We start from the raw sequence: 21,078 nt of genomic DNA on the forward strand, positions 1-21,078 counted from the left end.
AATACAGAAATTCATTATCCATCCATGCCTAACCCATCCACTGAAATATTCGTGTTATGTCTGTGTAGAAATTACATCGTCTTCGTTTCGTACTTGAGTCTACCAATTGCAGATTTAGTATTACCCATTAAACGCCGCCATTTTATTCACGAAGACATGCATCCAGCACAATGTGTTCAAACATCTTCAACACATTTGAAGGCGTTGGGCAAATACTGATCATCAAAACACAACAATTACATTTTCAGTCAGTTTAGGTACGATTTACATGTATTTGTCTTGGCGTAATTTGTGTGTTGCATGTACTTGTTGAATTGTCTTGTAACTCTCCTGGGCAACAAATCGGCGAATGACCCTGTTACGGTGTTAGCTGCGCAAATTAAGCACGAACGCTTTCTCACGTGTAACCATGGTAATTTTGGCTGCTATTCCTTCACCCACGTGCAAGATTATTTCGTAGAACTCCACTTTGCCCAAACATGGCGAAGAAATAGGAGCAATTTCAGCCTCTGGAAACCCCAAGTTTGGTCCTGTGGTCCATCAGTTAGTTTGTGAAGTCTTCTAAATTAGACAAGACCACGATCCTCAAGTTTTTGCCCCTTGAAAAGAAGTGTACTTTGTGGCATCCCAATATCTTTTGGACAATTACTAAATTTTGGGTATGACTCAAAACAGAGCATGTATGAAATAGTACACCCAGTCCGGTGTATCACCAATGCTAGTTGACAGTTTCGATTTGGGTCTCGGTGATAAGTGCTGTTATACCTATTTCCTCATCATGATTAGAACCTTCGCTGAATATATATTAATTGTATGGTAAATTTCCATCTTCTGACAACCATATAGCTGGAATATTGCTGAGTGTTACATAAAATTAAACACTTAAACTGTAACCCCTGACTTGAATTTTTTAGACCAAATTCTTGAGTGGTATGATTAAAAAGTGAAATAAGGGGTTAATTGTTTTGTCACGAAACCAAATGTATCATGATGTATTTTTTGAAAACAGATGGTAACACCATATTTATGATCTCTAAATGTACGGATTAACCGAATCACCATTAACATGTTGGGCAAGTGTGAGTAGCAGTGGCCCAAGATTATTGATGGGGTACAGATTCTTATCTTACCCAATCTCTTTTATATCTGGTTAGTCATTTTCATGATATTAGCAAAGCTACAGATAAGATTTAGCTCATCTGGGTACTGTACCCACAGTATTTTTATCTGAGTGGGTATTATGAGTGTTAAGTAGGTATTTCGTTTTCAGTTACCCACTGCTTTCAAATATGAGGGCATTCTCGTGATTTTACTGAACTATGTGTATATCATTAAGTTTACTAAGTAGAACCTAATTAGAATCAATTTAAATATAATGCATAAGATTTGATATATAATCACTCATCCTTTACTGGCAGTCAAACACTAGTCCTGTACAAATTGATAGCAACCAATGTCTTTCATCACACAAGCTATTTTTTTTTTAAAAAGTACTCTGTAAGCATATTTATTGAACATATTGCTTATCTAACATCTTAAATGTGTTATTGGTACACAACAATTATTGTTTTTCAATGTGTACTTGGAGGTTGTCTGTGCATCTTTTAGCCCAAAGATTGGTCTTCTGACTTTAGGATTGTGTATGATCACATGTATTGTATTGCAATATATTTGCGAGCTAAAGTGTTGGACAGTAAGTGGCACTGATTGAACATGCAGATACTATTTCTACATACTAAAGCCCGAAAAAACAAATGATGTGATTCTAATGCCATACTTTTATCAGAATAACCTAGTTAGGGATTCTTTTCTTTTTATACTATCCACTGCACATAAATATGCAGCTTTATTGCAGTGTGAAATATAAGCATGATAAGAGGTGATTGAAAGTTGTGAAGGTTTTAACCGCAGATATCATGACAAAACCTGGTCTTGTCAACAAATTCTTTCCATGTTTATCAATGCATATCATTTCAAAGGCATTTTTATACCGAGTGTGTGTGTAGTTTGTGCATATTCTAATTGCTTCCTGCTACCTTATTTGGCAATATGATTTTGCCATTTTTGGTTGGTGTGAAAAAATAAACATGGCCTGGGTAACTATCTGGCAAGGGGAAATTAGTAGCATCTGTACATCAGGGAAGCATGAAATAAAGACTACGTTCAGTTTGATTTTGATTATTGTTTATATGGAAATGGTTTGAAGTTTTTGAAGGTATCGATAGGAGGGAAGCTCACTGCTCAGAATAATGACTCGATTTAGAAGTGACATTTTGGAAACTAAGAAAGCTCTCCACACTTCACGTGATATAGGTATTTTACTATTTGGAATAATGACTATGCCATCTCGATGCATTTAACTTAGTAACACAGTAGTTTATTCTATTGTCTTTGATTCACTATTTTCAGTTCATCATGGATGGTGGAATGATGATGATGCGTATGCCTGCCCCGGGGCCACCAATGTTTCGGCCCCGGAACTTTGTCCCCAGGATGAATCAGCCCAACCCACAAATGTCTCAACCAGTGAAATCCACGGACCAAAAGAGCCAGGCATCGGGGCTGAGCTTGCCTCAAATCCGCCAACAGTTTTTAAATCAGCAAAGTGCTATGTTTGATGGCAAACGAATGAGAAAGGCTGTACATAGGAAAACTGTGGATTACAACACCTCTGTGATAAAATATTTACATGTAAGTAAACCATTGAAAGATGCCATTGTAATTTTCGTACTAAGTGATCAAGTTATTATGTAATTGTGTGGTTGGGTTCACTGGATGTGCAGATGACATTTGACATTTTGACAATCACTATAAATATTCTTGTTGCTGTGTTTTTTTAAATCTTGAGTGGTTTATCACAAAAACTGGGAAGTTAACTTGGAACTTGCTCACTTTTCTTGTCCTGGTGGTTACGTCCACCTCTTATATCTTCGCATGTAGCTCTGAAAATGATGCCAAATAGTTTTAGAATCTTTATCTTTTTCAGAACCGAGTCTGGCAAAGGGATCGAAGGGATGCTGTATCAATTCAACCAGATCCCCTCTATCAAATAGATGTAAGTGTGGTTTGTTATATACTGCATTGATTGTTTATTGTTGTGAAAAATATTGGTGTCTTTGGAAACATTGTTTATTAAGCCATCCTGTCATTGGAAGAATGTTTCATATGATCATATGACTTCTTCAACAACAATCTAACAATACTTATCACTGTCCTTTGATGAGTTTGAATAGCGGTTTCGCGTAGATGCATGCCTAACTGTTTTGGTCAAATTCTGTTTCAGTCCTTAGCAAAACAATGTTCCATATGTATATGCAATGTAGTGATTCTGACTCGAGTGTTTAAACCTTCCAGCTAGAGCCCCCAATGGCCACAATGGAAAATCCCATCAACTCTGTGACAACTAAGTTTGTAAGGACGTCTACCAACAAGTTCCGCTGTCCCATCTTCTGTGTGACCGTAAGTAATAAGTTCAGTTGAACATTGCATGAAATTGTAGAAAACTAGTTGCATTTCCATCCTCCGGAGATACCATGGCCAGGTCATCCGAACAAAATGGTCCTTACAGAGTCAGTACAGGGGAGATTCAGATGAAGAGAGTTTCTGGTAATCAGCATCTGTTATTCTTATCATCTTTTGAATATTTCTCTCTTGTTCAGGACACTTCCTTTTGTACATACCTATTTATCAAATATGTGTGAAGAAATCACTGCCTGTATCATACTGAGTTTGTGTGTGAAACACTAGATTTGATTTATATCCTAGTTATTTGTGTATCATTCACACTGGAGTCACTATCTCAAGAAAGGTCAAGCTGGCCCCATATTTGATATGATATTTTCTTTTTCAGTGGACACCAGAAGGTCGGCGTTTGGTAACTGGCGCATCCAGTGGAGAGTTTACGCTGTGGAATGGACTGGCATTTAACTTTGAGACGATTCTGCAGGTGAGTTATACCCTATACTCTAATTTCTTGTACCAGTATTTCCCTTTATATGCTCAAGTACCACTTCTGTACACATGTACATACTTGACTCTGTAGTGCCTTGAGTATGTATGTTGAGGTGGATTGGGTGCACATGTAAATATGCATTATTATTATTATTATTATTGTTACAAATGTTTCTCACTTTGATGTTTGGGGCAGTGGGGTAGCTTCCCATGGAGGAGCTCAGGTTGAATCCCCACATGGGTACAATATTTGAAGCCCATTTCTGGTATCCCCCTGCTGTGATATTGCTGGAATTTTGCTAAAAGTGGCTTAAAACTAAACTCACTCACTCCCTTTGACTCTCAGGGAAGATCAATCAGTTCTTTGTAGCATATATCTTATGTTCTACTCAACCAAATGTTTTTCTTCCAGGCCCATGACACTTCTGTACGCGCCATGAGATGGAGTCACAATGACATGTGGATGGTGACTGCTGACCATGCAGGTTTCATTAAGTACTGGCAGTCCAACATGAACAACGTGAAGATGTACCAGGGTCACAAGGAGGCAGTTCGAGGGATCAGGTGGGAGTCTCTACAGTCGGCCACACAGACACCAGCCACGTCTAGCTTGTCTAACACTAAGTATTTTTGCTTTGGTCTTGCTGTCAGTAAGAAACACTTCTACTTGCTCATGCTAGGACAGCAGGGAGATGGGTTTTACCTAAGTGTTACTTACCCTAGATGAAGGGTTGAAGTTCAAAGGACAGTTGGGGAATTTATTCAGCATATAGTAGATTGTCATAGTCTGAGCTGGGGTGTATTAGATGGGTCCTGATTACTGTTTCATGAGCAACAATTACTCGATTAGATTCCCATGAGCTACATTGCAGGGCCTAACTGCTGCCATTTAACCAGATGAAAGAACAGTAAGTAATGGGGGTTCATTACAATAAAAGACACTTACTGGTTAATGTAGCTCACTGTTTGAAATGCACCATGAGACTTGAGGGACCTTCACTTTGCCCTATTATGGATTAAGAACATTAAGGTTTGTGGTTTGGGAGAGGTTAAAATACGACCAGGAAACACAAGGATTGTGGAGCTACCTACCTTCTAACATTGGTCATGATGTTAGTCAGCTGTTTATCAAACTTGGAGAAGTATTTCCTAGTGATATGAGCGTAGATTTATGATCTGAGGAGAAGTATAGCATGACTCTATTATGACTACAAGGTTCAACATGACCAGGAATTTGATATTTAATGAGCAAGAAGGGTGTTTGCTATTGTGCAAGATCTGTTTTACATTTGTTACCTTGTATTCCAATAAAGGCTTTGTTTGAATAAAGAATAACTACTAATATTGTGAAAGAACAATAGAGCATGCCATCAAGTTTATTGTAGTCTGTCAGCTATATTTTGCAGCTTTTTTTGTCATATGTTCTCCACTTGCAAATGTTAGTCACTTGACAGGGATATGTACGCTGCTCACAAGATACGTTATATGAGTGAAAAGGGCATCTGCAAGGTACTTTTGAGTGGTGACAATGGAAACACCAACATTAACATATTTTAACAAGGGTTCAGCATTCAATCAAGATCAGTTTTCAAGAACGACCTACCCGTAGATATTTGCATAGTGTGTGAAGGGAGTCTTTTCTTGCATTTACTGAATGAATGATCATTTGCAGACACTCACATGCTAAATTCTCTTTCCCCATATCTATTGAGAAGCCATGCAATTGTTGCTTAACAGTAACTATTGTGAAAAAAGTGCACACTTTTGCAAAATGACAAATATGTGATAAGGGAGATACTTGCCCTGTTTATATCAAATCAGAATTCATCATGCATGTTTGTAATAAGTTGTATTCATATGTGTAATCTGTGTTGTTTAGTTTGGGTCACTGGTGGAAACAATCAAGAAAAATGCTGCAAAAGATGTTGTCAGACTACAGTAGAAGTGATATTACTGTGACTGGAGATACATCCAGTCCTATCATTGATAAATTTGATTGTTGATGATTGGGTGCTGGAGGCCTCAGTGTCCATGGCACCACTGGTTGCAGTGCATTTGATCATGGGTTCGAATCCTAGTTTGCCCTGATTATGTTTCTAGGTTTGTCAGCACCTTCCTCATTGGTTTCCTTCAAGTGGTAAACTTTTCTGCCTCCCACTTATACCTGTGAAAATCCAGGTTGGAATTAGTCGTTAGTAATCAGCAAGAGGTGACTAATGGGATTTGGTAGTCAGGCTTGCTGATACATCATATCCTAGATAAGTGCTCATGCTGTTGATCACTGGATTGCCTGGTCCATATAGCTGGAATATTGCTGAGAGTTGCATAAAACTAAACGCACTGTCTCTCCTCCCATGGAAGGCTGACATGCCGTGATATATGTGAAATATCATTCTAAGCGGCATTATCACATCTCAAGCCTGAGGCTTCAGAACAACAAAGGTAAGTTTAGCCTTGTGTCTGGAAAGTGCACTTCATTTTTCAGAGGAATTTGCAGTCTACTGCAGTGATAATAGTGTTATTTCAGCTGTTTCACCATCAGTGGAACATGCTGCCATTTTGATGCTGTGTATTGCTTGTTTATGATGATGTGATATTCTACAAATGCATTTCATGGATAGCCATTAACGCTAGGGAAATCTTCACCGATTGTAGTGTGCCTAGACTGACAACTTTAACTGAGGAGATCTGTGATAATTCAGCGACTTTCATGGAAATAAAGGCTGATAGCCCACAATGAATTATATATGATACAGGACTTGAATAAAGGCTTTTTGCCCCCATGAAGTACTGACTTTGGCGTCAATAGTTTCAAATAAAGGCATATGCCCAACGTTTTTCTCAACTGAAGAAAGGCAGAAGGACACTTGAATAAAGGCTTTCAAAGCCCTGGTCAGGAGTTAAGACCTAGGCCATATATTCTTTTTGACTGAAAATAAAGGGTTGGCTACTTGTTATCAAAGGCGATAATTCAAACATACTAAGAGTTTATGTTGGTACATATTTGTTTTTCAGAAATAAATAACGATTTTATCAGCACATATTACTCGGCATATCTTTTGAAAAAATTGTTTGCTGTATTTAAATTAAAATGTGTTGCATGTCTTCATTTAATTGTAGAAAGGAAAGGAAATAATCAATAGTTTGTAAAGTTCACTTACATAGGCTCAGTTATATCATATATCACCAATCATTGGCTGATAGTCATGTTTCGGAATAGTTTTTGGTTATTCAAATGTCCACAGTTACTGATACATAGAAAGACACAACTTTTTTGGCTGCACTCTTTTGTAGATGAGGGCTTATTGTTATGAATATTAACTATATTTTTTACACGTTCTTAATGATTTCTTCAGTTCGATCATTGATTTCCACAGTAAAGGTTGTGCTGGTCGATTTGTTATGATCAGGTAGGATTAAGGGCTTTATGCCTTACTATTGAGGAAACCTTGATTTTCTGTATTTAGGTACAGAAAACCCCTAAAAGAGAGATGTAGGGACCAAAACAAGTATTGATGCCCATACTTTGTTGAAAATTAGTGAAATGAAAACTGCACTTTTTAGGAACAAAATGAATACTTTTTTAAACAGACTGAAAGAAACAGATTAGGTCATGACACTGTTCAGCGGAAACACTAAATTAATTTTTGTGAGTTCTGTTATGTTGTAACCAATAAAGGCTTGTTTGCCCTTGCTGTCAAGGTATGAACTCTACCAACTATTTATTTTTTTTGTAAGCAATAAAGGCTTCATTGCCCATCCAATGGATGAAAAAATATAGCAGTCTTTTTATTTATTTCTTTATTTTTGTGAGGAAATAAAGGCTTCATTGCCCATCCTATTGAGGGAGAAATTATGACAAACTTTGTTATTTTTGTGAGGAAATAAAGGCTTGCTTGCCCTGTATACTTACTGTGAATGATAGAATTGAAGAGTCTTGTTAACAGAAATAAAGGCTTGATTGCCCATAAGTTAGTCATCCAGTAAAGGAATAAAGGCTTGATTGCCCTATCCATAGAATGTAATGGATATTTCAACATCAGAATGCATTTGTAGTTACCGTATCATTCATAAATAAATGCTTTTCTTCTAATATCCTCTTCTGTTATTTGTTTCTCCATGACAGTTTTTGCCCAAGCGACAATAAATTTACAACATGTGCAGATGATGGAACTGTTCGTGTTTGGGACTTTATGAGAGGTCATGAAGAGAGAATTCTACGAGGTATGATTCTTGCAACTCTCCTTGTTTGAGGCAGGCTCAACACTGTGAAGTCTAAAATTGACATGTGTTACAATCCAGATGGAGTTCAGGTGGCTAATACTGATCAGTGGAGATAACAGACCTGATGAAAGGGAGTTTATTCACTAGTCTAGTTTTCACCCTTGCTATGCAGGTACCAGTCATACCCTGTGTTTCATCAGATTGATGTTGACTGGTATTTTCCAAATCTTTCCATATTTTTAGATCAAGGTGATTATGTGAGGAGATGCATGTGCGTTATGATATAAATCTTGATTACTGAGAAGATTGTCTTAACAAATGCTGCCATTTTGTGTGAAGCTAGTGCATGTGGCATGATAGGTGGGACCCGTTTTCTTGATGGACATAGAACTATGTGGGTAACAATCACTGGTGGCACCATGACCAAACCACAAACTAACAGCCTGGTTCAGCAAGGGTGGAAATTAGACATTTGTTGTCCGTAAGTCACTTGTTTGGCTAAGACGGGTAAAACTGGTCAGTAGCCAAACATTGAAAAGCAGGAAGTCTTGAGTTATCTTGTGGAACTGTGAGGAATAACTCTTGGACAATATCATGACTAGTAGCAGAGATTTGAGGGATATCTCATAGTTTGATGCTTCGTTACGTGTTGCACAGCAATCACCTTTATATGCTGTTAACAAGAATTTTTGAAGACATGTTTCTTAATTAGCTGCCATGTAAAATATGTGACTGCTTGCTGGCAGGGGTGAAACGGTATGCCGGGGTATTAGTAGAACTGCCATTTTCCCGGAAGTAAGTTCAGAATTGCAGTGAATGTCAACAAGGCATCAGGAGTTCCCTTTTCAATAGTTTCAAATAAAAGTATTCGCCCAATTGTGTTAAACCTTCGGTAACTGGCATACATTATGTAAACATCATTGACATTAGTGACGAGATTGCAGGTATAAAATTTCCACAGGGTTTATCCAAGTATGACTGGTAGAATATGTTAGACTTTAGAATAAAAGCAAAAAATGATCTGATACATAAAAAAACTAATGGGAAGGCTGTCTTCCACATCCAGTAGTGTGTTGTGTCTGGGCATTTGACATAAACATGGTGCTGGGTGTGTTTCAGCACCCTTGTTTTTTGCTGTTTTTGACACTGTTTCATTTGACATAAACATGGTGCTGGGTGTGTTTCAGCACCCTTGTTTTTTGCTGTTTTTGACAATGTTTCATTTGACATAAACATGGTGCTGGGTGTGTTTCAGCACCCTTGTTTTTTGCTGTTTTTGACACTGTTTCATTTGACTCAGACTTAGCAAATATTGAATCAGGTACGTGACTGCAAGTTCTAACATGTTCAAAGTTATGCACACAGTCAAGTTACACAAGAGTATAAATGACCTTGCCACGTTTCAGTATGTATGTGGCTATCACAGTTTAGGGAGTTCCCATACGTTTTGTTTGTAGGATGTGTGAAGATGACAGTTGGAGATGTTGTAGGCTATCAAAGTTTGTCCAGTGAGACTTGTGTTCTTGAAAGAAAACAACATGCACATCCCTTTTGATTTGCCAAACCTGCAGTAATTCTTCACATGCTTGTGAGGATCACTTGCCATTGCTATTAAGTTCTTATCTCTTGTGTTAGATTTAATTTAGTTTATATGATTTATATTGTAACAGTTTTTTGCATTCAAAATATCAAAGATTATTATTAAGTTTTTCCATGTTATTAAACAATGTAAGATTTAGTTTGACTCTTGTCAGTTTTCTGTATTGTGATCATATCTCATATTTTGAAGCGAAACAGACCAAACCTAAGGCCTTATACCGCAGTACTTACTGTACCATTGTGGGAGTGTACCGTTTCAACCCTACTTGTTGGCTTTGTACAAATTTCACGGCTGAAGTTAAACAAAGTTTATGGTCACAAGATAAAACAAAATCCAAAATCCTTTGTCAATGCACTTGCTCAAAGTGTTTATAATTTGCTGAGTGAACTCAACATGGGTCAAGAAATATTAATGGCATTTCTTCCAAAGGTCACTAGTAAGGTAAGTTGAACGGCACCTCTGTGAGTATTATATTGTTCAATGCCAATTTCTGTTGGCAATTTTGCCAATACAGTTTTGGTGCTTTGTGAATACAGAAATTTCATTAGGGCGGCATAATATGGTATGAATATTTGGGTTGGGCTTTACATGTCTATAAGAAGAAACATGATACCATTGGTATTTCATGAAGTACATAATCTGTATTGTCAGTTACTTCACCAGTGTACGTACACACACATGGCCTTGACCAAGTCACACATGCACACAGAAACGTAGGACACCATGCATGTTACGTTAATGTAGGTTAATATAACATTGAGAGCTCCAGGTTGATAATACAAATGTTAAAATACATTACTGTTAAGTAATATGCTTTGTAGTTGTGTGCAATTACATACAAGAATTTTTTTTAAACTCAGCAGCTTAACACTTATCACTCACTAGTGATTTGCTGTTCCCCTGGCTTTCCAGTATATGTCTGAAAAGGTCTCGTCATCACAATTACACTTTACAGAGCGTTTTAGGCAGAATTATAAATGTCTGTTAAATAGTTTAAAAATATCCAGTAGAACGGACATGCGCAAAGCTGTCAGTACCAAATGTGAAAAGGAATTCGTTAGAGACTTGTTGCATTATCTTGAGCTCTGACAACACACCTTCATGCGCATGTGTAACTTGCCTGCTTTATTTTATGACAGGAAAAGTCTTGTGAAGTATGTGAAGTGTCATGGGTGCATTATATCATCCAACACATTCACCACTTGTCTCAGCCTGTATGGCAAGTCTTGATTGATTTACACTGACAAGGACATGTATAGGCACAGGAAAGAGATTTCAGGAAGTCAGTGGTTAGTTTCAGATACATGGCATAGCAGTATATTCAGTATATATATATATGAAAGCTGTAACTTGACCGTGACCTTTTATCACTGTTCAGATTCAAACCCAATAATGGACAAGTTCAGAATATTACATGTGCTTGACGAAGTAAGTTGTTGAGATGCACACAACCTCTGTGGTTTCCCTTTCATTGGTTTGATACTGACTGTAGCATTAAGTGTCGGCGTTATGGGGTATAATCCTGGTCATTATCATCAAGGAAATTATAACAAATGTTCTGAAAACCTCAAGTTATTTAAACAAAAGCTGAGGTAGTAACAGTGTGGGCCTGCTATGGATTTCTCTTGCAGACTTGATGCTGCTTATTTGTAGAGACACGTTGATTTTCAGGCCATGGTGCAGATGTGAAGTCAGTGGACTGGCACCCACAGAAGGCACTGATTGCCTCCGGGAGCAAGGACAACCAGCAGCCCATCAAACTCTGGGATCCACGATCTGGACAGAGTCTAGCTACCATGTAAGATTTATACACTGGAGTGTTCTTCAGAAACGTTGATTGCCACTGGATTGATTGTCCAGGATTCTGCATTAACAGGGGCATTGCTGTCCCTGCATTTGGCCCTGCAGAGTTGTGCCCCTTAGTTCTGTTAGGATGTTACAGCTGTGGGTGTAAATCCTATGTTCACCTCCTTGATCAAGTCTTGACCCACTGACAGTATGTATTAGCTTTCAACTTTATGACAGTTATTTTTTTAGCACACATTGTACTGCTATTAACTATTTAGACTTGTGAACAATATTGCTGCCACACCTAGAAATGCAGTAACCCATTAAGCTTCCATATAAGGTAACTGAAAACATTTCATACGTTTTGAATCAGACACTTGCTCCATATGTGTTTTTGCAGTGTTTCCATGGCAAATAGGTGGGTAGGGTGCTAATGCAGGTAGCTTATTAATCTGGGTAGGGTGCTAGCAGTATGTGACCTTCTGTGGTCCAGATGTGAAACTATTTTTAGCCCATGGAATGGTTTAGACCTTTCCACACAATGGATCGGGTTGTCAGAAATGCTGAGTTGGTTGATGTGTTAATGTAGCCACATAGTGTTGGTGCTCATGGTATCACCCATTGTATTGTTTAGCCCAGATGCACTGGCCGCCATCATATAGCTGGAATTATGCTGAGTGTGGCATTGTTTCATCAGGTTCAAAGTCTCATTTTCAGTTATGATGATGAGTGGATTGGTTAGCAAATTTTTTATCAAGAACATATTTCATTTTCCAAGACTATGTGATGAAAAAAATACTCTATTTCCCCATCTGTGTAGACATGCTCACAAGAACACTGTAATGGATCTCAAGTGGAACCGGAATGGCAACTGGCTGCTGTCAGCATCCCGAGATCATCTGCTCAAACTATTTGACATTCGGAACATGAAAGAAGAGATCCACACTTTCAAGGGACACAAAAAGGAAGCCACTGGTAGGTCCATTATGGCATACATGTACACTTCTTGCAGATGGTGTACACTGGCAATACAGACGATGTTGCTGCTGAAGCATCAGTATGAGATTATGCTAACCTAGATGCTTCTTGGATTGTGTGGTTAGCCACTGACAGGGTTAATAGTCCCGTATTCTGATTGTATGGAATATGGTTCATAATCACAGATTGTCTGGTCCTTATTGGCAGACAGACATTATCTGGTAGGATGTTAATGCTGAAACACAATAAGTGAACATGTTTGGAGCTTAGGCTTAAGTAGATGTTGATCAGTATATGACACCTCACATAATCATTGACACAATCAGACTGCATATGCATAATTTCTTTGTAAAATAAATATCCATATATGAAGTTATCCATCAACTAAGATGTTGATACTTAATACTCAATGGGTTTATTTCTTTAAACTCACCTACCAGTAGCTATTTACTCTCTCAGGTTTTTAACTGTTCTTCAGTTCTGCAAACACATTTGTGTCACTCTCATGTACAAGGACTGATCCCCCACTAAGAAATACTTGGTCCCCTGCCTTTGTTTTATTGCTGATATATTGGTGGTACAGAGATAAACAACCACTGACTGTTGGTTGCAGCTATTGACTGGCATCCCATCCATGAAGGCCTGTTTGCCAGTGGAGGGTCTGATGGTGCTCTCATGTTCTGGATGGTTGGGTAAGTGTTTACAGTAATGCAGCAGAAAAATGTACAGGATGGGGTTGGGGGTATTTCTTTATGACCTCGATCAAGATGTCAAAGTGGAGGAGGAAAAGCTGGTCAGTATTCTCCTCATTCGGTAATGTGTGTGAGGCTCTTTTCTTGGATGGTTTTGCGTGTAACGTTAACTGTAGAACAGGAATGACTTCTGCAGTGCTTACCCTAGGCATGAACATGTAAGAGTCATCATGACTCACTGATGTCATGAGAGGGAGTCATGGACATGTTTTGGGGGGGTCAACTTCAGTTTGGAACATCAACTGTGATTGTTTGACAAGAACAAAATACAGGGTAGGGCAGGTCAGGTATTTGATTGTCACACAGCAGTTAAGTGGCAAACAATAAACTAGGTACTTCTAAGCAACAGGAATAAATTTAGATATCTATCCTCAAAGCCCAGTAGCTTTGTGTCAACAGTGATGCAAACTTCTAAATTCACTGCATATTTGAGATCATTTGTGGGTCAGATAGGTCAGGGCAAGCACTGCTTTGTTAAATGTGGGTCAGCAGTGACTAATATTTAATGTAGGTCAGCAAGGACCAATGTTGAATGTGGGTCAGCAGTGATAAATGTTGAATGTATATCAACAGTGACCATTGTTGAATGTGGGTCAGCAATGACTGATGTTGAATGTAGCTTAACAGTGACCAATTTTGAAGGTAGGTCAGCAATGACCAGTGTTTAATATAGGCCAGCAATGAGCAATGTTGAATGTAGGTGAACACAGATGATACTGAAAGTAGATCGGCCAAGGCAGATATCGAACATAGGTCAGCATGTTGAATGACCAGTTTTGAAGGTAGGTCAGCAATGACCAGTGTTTCATATAGGCCAGCAATGAGCAATGTTGAATGTAGGTCAACGCTGAGCAGCGAGGAATATAGGTCAGCATTGACTGATGTTGAATGTAGGTAAGCCAAGGCTAATGTTGAATATAGGTCAGCATGTTGAATGTAGGTGAAAACAGATGATACTGAAAGTAGATCGGCCAAGGCAGATATTGAACATAGGTCAGCATGTTCAATGACCAGTTTTGAAGGTAGGTCAGCAATGACCAGTGTTTAATATAGGCCAGCAATGAGCAATGTTGAATGTAGGTCAACATTGAGCAGCAGTGAATGTAGGTCAGCATTGACTGATGTTGAATGTAGGTAAGCCAAGGCTAATGTTGAACATAGGTCAGCATGTTGAATGTGGGTCAGCCAAGGCTGATGTTGAATATAGGTCAGCATGTTGAATGTTGGTCAGCCAAGGCTGATGTTGAATATAGGTCAGCATGTTGAATGTTGGTCAGCCAAGGCTGATGTTGAATATAGGTCAGCATGTTGAATGTTGGTCAGCCAAGGCTGATGTTGAATATAGGTCAGCATGTTGAATGTTGGTCAGCCAAGGCTGATGTTGAATATAGGTCAGCATGTTGAATGTTGGTCAGCCAAGGCTGATGTTGAATATAGGTCAGCAATAACAGGTAGTGCCAATGTTGCAGATGTGACCGGGAAGTAGGTAGTATGGAGGAGGCTCACGAAGGGATGGTGTGGAGCTTGGCTTGGCATCCACTCGGACACATCCTCGCATCAGGATCTAATGACCACAGCACGTAAGTCAATACTCACTAATACATTTTGAACACAGTGAGACCAAGAGTGCAACGTTTGCGTAATGTTTCTTTGAGTGTGATGTAGAAGGTCTATATTCAACCATCAATGTAGTCATAGGATTATTCTGATAGGTATGCCCAGAACCCTTTGACACAGTGATCGTGTTGATAAGGTGATCTTTACATGACAACTAAACAACTGCTGGGTGCTATGATCTCTTCATTGGACAGGGCACAGTCTAAGTATAATTGTGCTCAGTGTTATTTGTTACTCTATCAATAACCAAACAGTGACCTCTAGGCACAAGAAACCAAAGTCTCCTGGCCTTCCTTGTTATGGCAAGGAGACATGTACTTTTTGTGCCTGTTTGATCAACATGTGAAACTTGTTTTAAAATACCACTGGTGTAGCTACGAGGAAAACTATAGTGTCAAATTCGGCCAGAATTGATACAACAAGCATGCTCGTGGTTGTAGTCACTGTGCACACACACACTTTGTCTTAAATTTTACTGCTTTTTGTACAGGAAATTCTGGACTCGAAATCGTCCTGGCGACACGATGAGAGACAAGTACAACCTGAACAACTTGCCAACTGGTACAGAGCAGGAGCTGCTAGAGTATGGTGAGAGTCTGTTGTATGTGTTCTTGTAGTCTGATACAGTCCGAGGCCATGAAGGTGCCTGTCTCTTGATTGTGTATTAGGGAGATCTATCACCTGTGTTTGTTTTGATGTGGTGTGTTTTGATGTAGTGTGGCTGTGAAATTTGTTTTGATGTGTTGTGTTGTGATGTAGTGTGGCTCTGAGACTAATGATACAGCTGAGACTAACAGCGGCTGACACACTATATAGTGTAATATGTTTTCCTCTATCTTCCAGATCTGGAGCCCCAGTTGATGCCCAGTTTGCCAGGGATGGGTCTAGAGCATGGTCTTCCCCCGCATCTCAGACCCAAAGAAAGTAAGGATGTTGTTGCTTGTCTTCAGATAATAACCATATTGTGCACCTAAAGAAAAACTCCATGTTAACCAATTAACATTTATCAAGTCCTGTAACACTTGTATGATTTACTAGTGGACAATACATAATTTCTTATTCAGGTAATAAAATTGTTGGACCACTTTTGAATGTAGGTAGATATTTAAGATATTAATATTTTTTCAGCATTTTTAAATTTTAGGAGGTGAAAACATGCGTTGATATTTTCAAGTTACCGGTATCTAACACTTCTTGTAGGAAAAAGGTTGATGTCGAAAGACTTGGAGCCCCTTTCATGAAGCAACCTTTACTGAGGTTAACCATGACTCCCATTCTTTAACATTGCACTAAGGTTACCTTAGAGACTTTCAATCACCGTAGTCTTTGTGAAAGGAGGCCCTGGTGTATGATGTAATTGCTTGGCCAGGGCCTGGTCTGTAATGGACCTGGTGTAGGTTAGACGTGGTGGTTCAAGGTCCTTGGGTAGAATAGACTTTGTGGGTAAAGGACCTAATGTTCTATAGACTTTGTGGGTAAGGGATCTGTTGTTCGGTAGACTTTGAAGGTAAGGGACCTGGTGTTCGGTAGACTTTGTGGGTAAAGGACCTGGTGTTCCATAGACTTTGTGGTTAAAGGACCTGGTGTTCGATAGACTTTGTGGTTAAAGGACCTAGTGTTCAATAGACTTTGTTGGTAAAGGACCTAGTGTTTGATAGACTTTATGGGTAAGGGACCTGGTGTTCGATAGACTTTGTGGGTAAAGGACCTGGTGTTCCATAGACTTTGTTGGTAAAGGACCTTGTGTTCAATAGACTTTGTTGGTAAAGGACCTAGTGTTCGATAGACTTTGCAGGTAAGGGACCTGGTGTTCGATAGACTTTGTGGTTAAAGGACCTGGTGTTCCATAGACTTTGTGGGTAAAGGACCTGGTGTTCAATAGACTTTGTGGGTAAGGGACCTGGGCGTAGACTTGTAAAGCTCAAACGAAGCGCTAAGATAGTCTTAAATGCTTTACATTAACATTAACTAATGACTGCTGTAGCACTGAAAGGGCTTTGGAAATCTAGACCCAGGTGTTTAATAGGCTTTATGGGTAAGGGTCCTGGTGTTCAATAGATTTTGTTGGTAAAGGATCTGGTGTTTGATGGACTTTGTTGGTAAAGAACCTGTGTTCTGTTGTTCAAGACAACCTTAGCCACTAAGGTTAGAGTTTCGATCATCTTAAGAAAAGGATAATTCGGTTGCACAAAACAACCCTAGGTCAACCTTAACTTGGACTCCAACCTTGGTTGTAACCTTAACTAAAGTTGAACTCTTCAGCGCAGGAGTAATGGCAGCATCCCTAGTTATTACATGAATTCAGCGTGTCCAGTTGACTCATTCTGTCGCTGTACACCCTTTGCTTCCTCCAACTTCTGTCAATCTTGTTGTATAAAATAAAAGCAGTCGCCCTTTTTCCTGCCCAACCTTATAGACACTAAGGTTGGGTTGGACCAACCGTAGCTTAAGGTTAACCTTAGTTGAGGTTGTTTCGTGCAACGGGAGGCTAACCTTAGTAAAGGTCTAAGGTTGTAATCTTAGGAATAAGGTTGACCTTAAGAGATAAAGTTGTTTTGAACAATGGAGCACTGGTGTTAGATGGACTTGCTGGGTAAAGGACCACGGCCTAGATTTTCAAAGATCTGTTAGCACTAAGATAGTCAGTCGTAAGTGCCACACATTAGCATTTTTTTTAAAGTATCTTAATGCTAAGAGAGCTTAGAAAATCTAGGCCCAAGTGTTTAGTAGACTTTGTGGGTAAAGGACCTGGCGTTCAATATACTTTGTTGATAAGGGGCCTGGTGTTCAATAGGTCTTGTTGGTATGGGCCTCATATAATGGCTTGGTGGGTGAAGGACTTTGAACGTGACAGACTTTGTGGTTTACTTGATCTTGTCCACTTATGATTCAGATGTGGAGGAGGAACTGCCGTCTATCCCTGGTCTCGACTGGTCAGCAGATGAGCCCTTCCTGAGGCAATATGAACGTGACAGTGCGCCAAAGAAAAAAGTGCCATATGCCAGACCGATTCCAAAGTCTTTTGAGAATGCATGGAAAGGCAATAAACAATCAGGGGTTTTGGTCCCTGAAGAGCAAGAGGGTCAACCTGAAAAACCCAGTTCACGGAACGACCCTCGGAGAAGAGACAGAAAGGAGAGGCATGGTCGAAACAGGAGTCCGGATCGTGGTTCAAATAGACATGGGCGTGATCAAGGTGGGCGAGATCATGATCAAGTTCAAGATCAAGGCCACAGGTCTCACCAGTTTCAAGGTCAGATGCAAAAAGGACCTCAAGGTCAAATGTTGCAAGGTCATCATAACCAAATGCAGCAGCAGAACACTATGGGACAGTCTCAGAATTATCAAGGTGGCCCAAATCAGCAAATGCAACCCAATCAGTTTCAAGGTCCATCTCAAGGTTTCTTGCAGAATCAAATGCAAGGTCAAGGTCAGTTTAGACAAGGTCCAGGATTTCATCAAATGCAAGGCATGATGGGAATGCAAGGCCCTCCAGGCATGATGCAAGGTCAAGGAGGTGGGTTTCAGCAAATACCACTGCATTTTTGAAATGATATTTTCACCTATCTTTAACATGGCAATTTTTTTATACTTAGTACACACACTCAACCAACAATAGCCCCAAACCACAAAAGGAATTTATCTTTATTGTTATAGGAAAACATTGGGTTATTTTTTTACAAAGTCAAGGCATTGAATGAGCATGAGAAATAACATCTCAACAAATGATGTTTTTACATCTTTGCTGTTATTACATCCTCTTGTGTTCCCTGAAGTTCCGTTTTTGTACTAAGAGGCAACTAACAGTATCGGATGGTCAGGCATCCATATTTTGTTGACATGTCATCCATCCCCAATTGAGTAGATTTATGCTCTTGTTGTTGATCACTGGATTGCCTGGTTTAGACTGGATTACTTACAGACCATATACAACCATTTACATCCTCTTGTAAACTGAATGCATTGCATATCAAGAGTAACGTTTTTAATCTATAAAATCAAAAATTTCATGCAATATTGTTGACATTAATTTTGAAAATGGATGTAAACTGTAATTACCACTTTCTGTCATGTCTAGGTCAGTTCATGGGGCAACAACAGATGGGAGGATTGCAGCAGCAATTTGGTGAGTTGTGTCTATATTTGTCCACATGTATTTCCTGTTCATCACCCAGACTAGCTGTTTGTATAGATGGATTCCTATGTGGGTATGATGTGTGAAACTCATTTCTTATTTCCATGACACTGGAGGAGTATTGCTAAATGGGGTGTAGAACCTCACTGACTCACTCACTGACTCGCTCACATATTGCTGGGGTATTGTTACAAGAGGCGGAAATCCAAACTGACACTCAAATCTTTCTGTGAAATATCCATGACTTGTGTCACTTTTTAAAATTCACCTATTGATATACCTGCAAATAATATTCAGTGCCATGACAAACCTTATTAACTCCCAACAATTTATATGCAGGAGGTCAAAATATGCAGCAGGGCATTAGAATGCCTCAGCAACAGCAGCAACAGCAGCAGCAGCAGCAGCAGCGACAACGGCCTGACTCGCAGCAACAGAGAGGTGTTCCAGGACAACAGTATGGGGGTCAGCAAAACAACGGGAATGGAGACATGGATTTGAGAGGGCAGTGGTCAGGTGGGCGTGGCCAAGGACAGAGGGGCGGAGCTGATGAAGACTTTCGTCAGCGTGGCAACCAGCAGCAGCAGTTTGGCCAGGACAGGAGAGAAGGATTTGGTGGTGATCAGCGTCGTTTTGCTAGTGGTGGGGGTGGAAGTGGTGCTGGTGGGGGTGGGGTGTGGTCTGGGACTGGTGCTGGTGGAAGCTGGGAGGGAGATATGGACTTGCGACAGCAGAGGTCTGAAGAGGGAAGGGGACAATTTCAAGGCAGGCAGCAGAACATGGATGTTGACGACAGGTTTGGACGAAGGGGTGGAGGTGATGTAGATGAGAGGCACCAAGGAGGGAGACAGGGTGGACGGGGAGGGGGACGTATGGGTGGAGGCATGTATGACAGTCAACAAGGAGGGAGAGGGGGTGGGGACAGAAGTGGACAAGATAGGGGAATGCAGGATAGGGGAGGCCAAGTGTTTTATGACAGGCAGGATCAGGATGGTCTGATGTCACAAGGTAGGAAGAGGGGCTATGATGAGGGCCCTGGGAGTATGTCTGGTCGGGGAGGGGGTCAGGGAATGGGACAGGGGGGTTATGGTGGGAATCAAGGGGACAGGGGCTCGAAGTATGGCCGGACAGGAAATGAATCAAATTGGCAGGATCAGGGAATGCAAGGTGGTGGAGGAGGTGGTGGGATGTACAACCGAGGGATGGACCAACACAGAGGCGGGTTCAGGGGGAGTTCACAAGGTAGAGGTGGGGGAGGGGGTTTCAGGGGAAGGGACGGAGGATTTAGGGGAGGAAGAGGAAGATAACCTGAAGTGGAACGAGTTGCAGTTTTGTCAAGAATGTTCATCCGAATGTGTGTTTCCCTCAAATGAAATTAACATGTTTTGTGATACTGTGCTGAGCCAGATCGGAGCATGGTAATACATTCATTGAGTAACTGATGCCAACCTGTACCTGAACGCACCAACAGTTACTGAGTGTTTGGTAACGGTGGTGTCAGCACCATGTTTGTGATCTCATACCATGGACATACGACATGGTCTGTACCTCACAGTATTGTACAGTTGGATGTGCTGACTGCTGATCCGATTCCTCCTCACTTGGCTGTGCAACACTGTATGGATGGATGTGCCTGCCTTCTCCTTCACTGTAAGGAAGTGATGTTTTCCTGCCAGAAAGGACAGTTTGCTAAAGGCAGCCTTGATTTGTTTTCATTTGTCAGTCTCGCAGAGATCATGTAAAAACACATTTTCATTGTACATTTTATCAAATACCAAGTAAGTAATCATATTTGTCATTTAAAAACTGCATAAGATGTTCATGCTTGAAGATCACTTTTCATGAATATGTATATTTTGACATTCTGAATGATAATAGCATGAATAAAACTTACTTTGCAAAGTATCATGTGTGAACGGTTTTGTTTGTATACCATGAGTTGCTAAGGCACCTATTGTTTTGCACTGAAATGCTTCTGTGGAAAAAGACCAGATCGGAAGTAGGCACTCATTTTCAAACATGTTACTGGTTGA

The 21,078-nt window shown here is 40.0% G+C and overlaps 1 protein-coding gene across 1 annotated transcript; it reads left to right on the forward strand.

The window, feature by feature from the left end:
* The first annotated feature begins 116 nt into the window (after positions 1–116).
* LOC137268620 (pre-mRNA 3' end processing protein WDR33-like) lies at positions 117–20,947 on the forward strand. The gene is made up of 16 exons (XM_067803195.1): positions 117–257; positions 2,410–2,691; positions 2,987–3,055; positions 3,355–3,459; positions 3,851–3,946; positions 4,364–4,515; positions 8,078–8,175; positions 11,447–11,573; positions 12,384–12,538; positions 13,155–13,233; positions 14,763–14,873; positions 15,401–15,498; positions 15,754–15,834; positions 17,804–18,427; positions 18,989–19,036; positions 19,385–20,947. The coding sequence occupies exons 2-16, from the start codon at positions 2,416–2,418 to the stop codon at positions 20,350–20,352; spliced, it is 3,087 nt and encodes a 1,028-aa protein (XP_067659296.1). The 5' UTR covers positions 117–257; positions 2,410–2,415; the 3' UTR covers positions 20,353–20,947.
* The last annotated feature ends 131 nt before the right edge of the window (positions 20,948–21,078 follow it).

This window comes from Haliotis asinina, chromosome 16 (assembly GCF_037392515.1).
Source record: "Haliotis asinina isolate JCU_RB_2024 chromosome 16, JCU_Hal_asi_v2, whole genome shotgun sequence".
NCBI classification, from domain to species: domain Eukaryota; kingdom Metazoa; phylum Mollusca; class Gastropoda; order Lepetellida; family Haliotidae; genus Haliotis; species Haliotis asinina.